Source organism: Eumetopias jubatus, unplaced genomic scaffold (assembly GCF_037043125.1).
Source record: "Eumetopias jubatus isolate StellerSeaLion01/CBP00866 unplaced genomic scaffold, mEumJub1_p1.0 scaffold_14, whole genome shotgun sequence".
NCBI classification, from domain to species: Eukaryota; Metazoa; Chordata; class Mammalia; order Carnivora; family Otariidae; genus Eumetopias; species Eumetopias jubatus.
In genome coordinates, this window is record NW_028274820.1 from 498,248 (window position 1) to 506,002 (window position 7,755).

Genomic DNA, 7,755 nt, shown 5'->3' on the forward strand with positions numbered 1-7,755 from the left:
GAACTAAATACATCTATTTCTTAAACTTCCTTTCACCTGTTTCTGTTGAACTAGTAGAAAAATTTTAATGACACATGTGACTTACATCCGTGGCTCGAATTTTATGTTTCTTCTGGACAGCGCTGCTCCAGACAGACAGGATCAGGAGTAACATGGCTGAGTGTACAGAAAAAGAAGGCCAATTCCACACCCACGGTCAGGGGAGGCTCATACAGAGCCCAGGGACGGGGAAGGAGCCTGGGCATGGCCTCGGGTCTGTGTCTGCACTGCCCGTCGCAACACCCCTGAGACCTCATCCCCCTCGTGTCTGACTCAGCGAGTCTGGGGCGGGGGTCCCCGCTGTGTAGCCAGGGCTGGGAACCACTGCGCTGGTCACCTCTTTGGCAGGTTCGTTCCTCACTAGACCAGCACTCTTTACCCAGAGAGCCCTTAACAGACAAGCTGGCAAGGGGCGCCTGGGTGGCTCAGTCAGTTAAGCATCTGACTCTTGATCTGGGCTCAGGTCTTGATCTCAGGGTCATGAGTTCAAGCCCCGCACTGGGCTCCATGCTAGGCGTGGAGGGAGGGAGGAAGGGAGAGAGGGAGGAAGGAAGGAAGGAAGGAAGACAAAAACAGATGGCATGGCTCAAGCCAATGACTCTGAGAATCAGGCAGCACCTCAACATACAAGAACAGGACCCACATGAAGAACTTTATGAAGACATGGAAAGAACAATGCAAACTCTTGGCGTCAACCCCACAGCAAGCCCCTCAGAGATGCCCGCCCTGCAGCCACACCTCACCAGGTAACAAGACAGGCGACCCCTCAAGCCAGGTGTCTGAGCATCCCCGGGACCTGCAGACAGCCTTGGAGGCTGCTCTGTAGGGCACCTACCACGTGCCTGGCTCAAAGCCCTGGAATTCAGGGTGGGCTGGGTGATGGAGAGGCAGGGGCTGCCCCTCAGCTCCTCGCTGGAAACGGGCACCACCCTGGACGGGCTGCACCCCGTGGAGGGCGTTCCATCAGGGGATCTGGTGACTCTCCTGTTTTGAGGTCAAACCCTCACCGGCTGCTTGGCAAGTGGGAAAGGTGGTAGCTCTGAAATTAGTCGTCCCCCACCCCGCCCCCCGTAGAACAGTGCAGTTTATGCTTCCTCCATAAAATTTTCTTAAATCTTCACCCAGAGATTGGCAATCTGTTTCAGAATTCAACAAACGCTGTATCTGGCTTAACAAAGAATCGTTGCCTTAGTTATGTCAGGATCGTTATGTCCAAGCGAAAGGATGACGTGCGGCAGGAGCACAGCCCCTGGCCAGGCTAGCGACCCTTCGCACACCAGGGGACAAGGGACCCCGGGGCTTGGCAGTGAGTCCTGCCGCTCTAACATACAAGGATGCTTTTATTTTAAGTAGATTCAGACTTTTATATGAATAAAATATACATTTCTATGTAATATGCCAATATGATAATTTTTGGAAAACCAAGTTGATACATAATGCATTTTTATGTTTCTCCACTAACAAAGTGACTCGCAGCTGTGAAAGATGCTTTAAAAATCAGATTCCATTTTTGTGGGAGAGGAAGAGGGAATTAAATTTTTTGAAAATATATTTGCAATCTCAAGAAAGGCTACATCTCATGCCTTGAACCAGGGCCTTAGAGAGCAGAGGGAGGATCGGGACGCATCCAAGGAGCAGACACCGTTCACCTGTGCCCGGTTGGTCCTGGTCAGCACCTGTTAGACCCCCGTGGGGTCAACACGGACTCTCAAGGGAACAGTGTCTTTTTCGGTGGAAGGAAAACAATATCTCTCCCTTAGACGAGAGAAGGTGCGGGGGGGGATATGGTCTTGGGTTCTCTCTGAAGGAGGCCCCTGTGCCCGGCCAAGACAATGCCTACCCTCCTCCCTGCACAGCAATCACACCCTCCAAGAAAGCCTGGGAACCCTGATACCACACACAGGCCCTCTCATCCCCCGTCATGCTTATCAGAGGACAGGGCCCATCTTCAGCTTAAAAACTGTGGCCGGCCCACCCTGGTGTGACAAGGAGCACGGACGGACCCCGAGCTGTAGGAAAACGCTCCGAATGGAGGGATCGCTGTGAACAGGTGTTAGAGCAAACAAAATGCAGAATCACATACATGGTGATTCCATCTGTGTTTTTAAAATCAGGTACATACGTGACCCGTACTGTTTGCATGTACATGAGTACGTGTGTCCTTACACCAACCCTAGTCCGCCCGGGCTCCTCCGGGCTGAGGAAACTGTCAGAGTCACTTTTCCTGCACACACGTGTATATTCACTTCTCTTTATAAGACGATATTGTCCTTACGCTTCGTTTAATTCATGCAATAAAATCTCAAGCCTTGCGGGTCCAAATGGGGGCAGAGTGTTGGTTGTCACGGAAGGACAACCAAAGGAAATACGGTTTTTACAGAAAGGAACCAGGGCCTGGAGAAGCACAGCGGGCGTGGTGAGCGGCCTGCCAAGGACAGGTGGGTCCTGAAAAGCCGAGGGTCAAAGTTACCACAAGCGGGACGTGAGTCAGCGGGTGGAAAGAACAGAGTGGGGGCACGAGCTTCTGCGAGGAGCAGAAGGCAGACTCCGGAGCCCGCTGTCCACATTCGAATCCGGGTCCACGCGGCCTCGGCCCCGGATGGAGCATCTCGGCGCCTCCATCCACCTGTGCCGTGAACCGGGAATGGTCACAGTGCGGATTTCACGGATGAAGCACGCTGATGGAATAAGCACCACTTAACTGCTGGGACCGTTACCAGGAGAGAAAGAGTGCAGGTAGCAAGCGCGAGGTATATTCTTAGCTCCCGGCAAAGTAGGTTATGGTATAAAAATACCGCTCAATAGTAACTAAAGGAGCGTCACCTTCATGTGCATCCTGCCGCAGCCTCGTGTGTGTGACTTCTTCCCTAAACACCCTCCACTAAGGATGGGACTCCAGCTCTAGGGGTCAGTTTGCTCACCCCTCCTTCGAATGTGCAGCCCCGAGCACCTTGGGCAGGCCTGGTGCCTAAGGGGCCTACACCCCACCCGCAGGCTAGCAGGGGGCTGCCCGCGTGTCGGAGGGGCCGAGGGCTCGAGCCAGCCAAAAGCAGGGCTAGGAAGGGGCGGGCCCCGGGGGGGGGTGTCTGGGGGTGCAGCCGGGGCAGGAGGCAGCACTGGCATAAGGCTCTGGGGCGGGAAGCGCTCGCTGGAGGGGAGGCAAGAGAGCAAACAGCTCACTCCTCCACCAGCCCTCTCTTCCTTTCCTGGCAACCTGGCTTCGCAGCTCAGGAGACTCAACCATCAATTTGCTCTGAATATCCTGTTTATCTATTAACTCCCTAGCAGGTCACTCACCGGCTGAGACAAAGGCCCGTCGCCAGCCAGGGCTCACGCCCCAGGACAGGGCCTCCTCTCGTCTGACTGGCGGGATGCGGTCAAGGACACACCAAGGTCAGCTCTGGGCCTGGCAAAGTTCAGGGGGAGCTGGGAGGAGTAGGGTGCCCTGGACCGGAGGCCGGGCCTCCTCGCTGCTGGGACACAGGGCACATCCTCCCCAAGCCGTGGTTCTGGGTCTGTAAAATGGGGCAGGAGGGCGCCTTCCGGGTCAACTCGAATCAAGGGACATGCACTTTAGAGGTGGTTACAGCGGGGCCACCTTACCCCAGGGAGAGCGTCCAGAACCCCTGAAACCTGAACCTCGTGGGAGCTACTTTCTTCTGGAGCGATCACCCACATTTTAAAGGAGATAACCCCCAAAAGTGGCAGATTCAGGAGCCCGAACACAAAGACCTCTCCCTACCCAACCGACTGTCCAGCAGCTGAGATGTGCCAGTGCCGAGGGGCGGCGCGCCGGGAAGGGCTGGACGCACACGGAGACACGGACCCCCACCCGCAACCCCACCGCCCAGGGACCAAGCCTGCAGAAGCCGTCGCGCCTGTGCGCCAGCGAGCTCGCAGTGGGCCTGGGGAACACGGCACCGGGAGCAACCTGGGCCTCCATCCAGGGGGGCGGTTACAACAGGCCTCAGGCCAGCAGCCACTGTGGTCGGGTGCGCTGGGCGCGGAGCTGAGTGAAAACACGGATCAGAACGGTTCTGGAAAGTTACAACAAGACACACCACAGAACCCCACACGTTCGATTCGGGTGCTCCTGTCTGTGTGTAAATGAGGCAAAAAGTCTGGAAGGATCACCTGCAAATACGGGACAGTGGTTGCAGGAGAAAGCTTACTTAGCGCTTTTTCCAGCTTTACTGGGATGTAATCGACACACGACTCTGAGTACAAGGTGTACACCGTGATTGATACCTGTGTGCGCATCGTGGGACGACCCCCATCACGGTTAACACGTCCGCCGCCTCATGGAGTCACTGCCACAGGCATGCGTGCGTGCGCGTGCAATGTGTGCACGTGTGTGCGTGCGCGTGTCGTGAGAATTTTTAAGACCCCCTCTCAGCAGATTTCAGGTACACAGCGTAGTACTGCTTCCCAGGATCACCATGCTGGACGTCAGGGCTCCAAAACTTACTCGGAATTACTTAACACTTACTTGTCATGCTTTCTTTAATAAAAAAAAAAAAACTTAAAGCCAAAGGACAAAAGAGTAAGAGTTCTCAGTTTTTGGTAGAAGAGAGACAAGTGTTCTTTTGTTATTCCTGGAATTTTTCTCAATTTTTAAAATCTATCCACCATGAAAACGATGAAAACTGCACGGCTGCCCAGTTGACGGTGTGCCAAGCACTTCGCTCCCTTGCTGGGTGCCTGTCTGGGGACCTCCAGCCCCAGGTGGCTCTTGACCGAGGCGGTGGGCCTCCTGGCGGGCATTCAGCAGTCCTGGCCTGGCGGCCCTGCCCCACTAGGCCAGGAAGGGCAGAGCCCCGGAGAACAGCCCCCTCCCCTGGACCCTGCTCCCCGGGGCTCCCGGGGAAGGATTCTGAGCGGGGCAGGGAGGGGAGAGGGGGTGGCCACGTCACACAGGCAGCTGTGGGCCCATGGCCCAGCCCTCCCCGGGCACAGAGCTCCACGTCCTCTGACTGGTGCCAGGGGCTGCAGCTTTAAATAAACTTGGACACATGCACCTGGGGCCAGGGCAGCAACACCCACTGCCTCGGGCAGGCGCTGTCAACAAGCCGCAAGCGGGCATCATGGCCACCTGGACCCCAGCCCTGGGCGGAGGGGCGGGCCTTCTGCTCTCTGCCCCGCCGCAGCTCCCCCGGCACTTGCTCGGCCTCCCCTACCCAGGATGCCCCAGGAGGGCTGCGACGGCCCCCAGGGCCCTCCCTGGGCCCGCTGCCTGAGGGGCTCCACAAGGGAATGCTAGGCTTGCGGAAAGCCTCCTGGCCCCAGAGGGTGGGCCCCAGGTCCAGGGGCGTGTTCCTTTTCCCCTGCCAGGCCCCTGCCCACCCCGAAGGCTAGGGCACCTCACCCACTCACCCTCGGGGCCCGGCTCCACCGCAGGCAGCCACGTGGTTCCCTTCTCGAAGCTGCTCCAGCTCCTGCTGCTGGGGAGGAGCCTGGCCTCCACGCGAGGTCCCCTCCCGGCCCCTCCCCAGGGCAGTTAAGACCTCCACTCCCCGGCGTAGGTGTGGGTGGCAGTAGCCAGGATTAACAGCCGCTGCTGGAACCTGACGGAGGCCTGCAGTTGGGTGGGCCACCCTGTGCTGTGCGGGACCCACAGAAGCTCGCAGAAAAGTGTAAGGGTGTCAGCCGAGGCAGCGTCAGCTTGAGAGAAGGGGCACCTGGTTTAGGGTCTGCGTGCTCCTGGGCAAGCAGAGAAACGGCAAGAAGGTCCCCTAGAAAGGGTGACAGCCACCCTCTGCCTGGGAGAACTACTTGCCTCCGTCTGAAGACCCCCAGCCCACTGCCCCTTCTAGCTTCTTCCCAGCTGTGTTCAGGGCCTCACGGCTGCGCACACTGGGGGTGCTGGACCCTCCCAACCGTCTGCTCGGCTCTCCAGGCCCACCACCCTCAGGGCCAGGCACCCAGACAGCACCCACTGGATGGAAGGGAGTCTCTGGGCCTGCAGGGCACGGCCTTTGCCCCTGACCCCAGGCCAGGGCGTTCCTCCACTTGGCCCAGCTCCTCAGCCCTCAGGCCGGACCAGCACCCTCCCCCATCCAGGGAGAACCGGGGAATCCGCACAGGCCCTCCCTCTTCCCAGATCAGTACCCACCATTACCACCCATCTGCACCCCTCACCAACACAAGCACTATCGCAAACGCTTTTCAGAAAAGGAAAAATAAGGCTCGGCCGCTGGATGTGTAAAAGGAATCCTCGCCAGCGCCCCCACCACGCGGGAGGGCTGGAGGAGGATGGAGGACGAGGGGCTCTGGCCGCGCCAGGCTGGAGCCCAGGGACTCAGGAGTTCTGGAGCCCGACCGAGGGAGGCCAGGCGCAGCCACCCTGATTCACTCCGGGCCGGAGGGCAGCCCCTGACGGACTCGAAGTCTAGGCGCCTCACACCACGCGCGCTGCACACCAGACCCCACGAGCCACCTGTTCCCCAGGGGTGAGGCCCTACCTGAACAGAGCCTTCAAAGCCCCTCCCCATTTTACCCCCACCCTCCCCCCTCCCCGCAGGCGGGCCAATAACTCTCCGAAATCCACCCCTGCCGACTTCGATGACCCTGAAATCAGGAGCCCATCCGGCTCCCCACCTCAGCCCCTCATCTCCACCCTGGGGACCTGCCAAGCTTGCTGACCTCAGCCCTCGGCTCTCCTGACTCGTGTTTCCAGAAGAATCTGGGGGAAAATCCTCCAAAACCCTGATTCCACGGGGGACCCGCAGCAGAGGCTGTTCCCACGCGGCCAGGATAGCAGCGGGCACCCCCCGCGCGGATGGAGCCACGCGGAGGAGCGGCGCCGAGCAAGTCCCGCCGCCCCCGCGCCCGGCCGCCGGGGTGGGGGTGGGGACAGCGCGGCCAGCGCCAGGGGCGACCCTCGGGCCAGAGCTGCCCCCTCCCCCGCGCTCTAGGCCCCGCGGCCGCCCCCGCGCGCCGCTCCTCTCTGACCTCCCGCCGCCAAATGCGTCACGTCTGCCCGGCGCTCCGGGGACACCTGCTGCCGCCCCCGCGGCGCCGAGCCCCGCGCCCCGAGTCCCGGCCTCTGGCCCGGCGGCCGCGCTGAACAGGGCCCGAAGAGCTGCGCGCGCCGAGGTCCGGCAGCCTGGCCCAGGGCCCGGGGGTCGGGGCCGCGCGGGGCCGTGCGCTTCGGGCCCCGAGCCGGGAGGAGCCGGGGGCGCGCGGGGCCGCAGTGCGCCCGGAACCAGCGGCGCGGAGGGTCCTGGTCTCCGGGGTCCCAGCCCTCGGCGCGCGGCGCCCTCCCGGGTCCCCGCCCGGCCCGCACGCGCCGCGGCTCTTACTTGCCAATATCCTCGTAGAGCTGGTACTCGTCGGTGAAGCGGGTGCAGGTCACCGTGGTGGCCATGGCGGCGACAGACGGGCTCGGCGTGCGCTCTGCTGCGCTCGGGCGGCGGCGACTCCGGCTCCCGCTCGCGGGCACGGCGGCGACACGGGCGCGGGCGCGGGCGACACCTCGGCTCGCGGCGCCGGGCGGGGGCCGGGCTGGGCTGCGCCGGGCGGCGAGCGCACGCGAGATCTGCGCGCTCCGTCCCCGCCAGGAGCGCGCCGCACACCTACGCGCGGGGAACGCGGGCGCGGCTATCGCCGCCGCCGCCGCCGCGCCCGCCGCCCCTGCACGCGCCCTGCACGCGCCCTACACCCGCACCGCTCCCGCGCCCTGCACACGCACCCGCACGGCTCCCGCACCCCTACCCT

At 61.2% G+C, this 7,755-nt stretch overlaps 1 protein-coding gene across 1 annotated transcript in view; it reads right to left on the reverse strand.

Annotated features, from left to right (window-relative positions):
* The window catches only part of CAMK2B (calcium/calmodulin dependent protein kinase II beta), a gene marked incomplete in the record, with an annotated part of 80,771 nt that extends 73,366 nt beyond the window's left edge, over positions 1-7,405 (reverse strand). Inside the window, 1 exon segment of the mRNA XM_088018652.1 lies at positions 7,341-7,405. Within this exon segment, the coding sequence (XP_087874778.1) occupies positions 7,341-7,405 (65 nt within the window).
* Between the last annotated feature and the right edge of the window lie 350 nt (positions 7,406-7,755).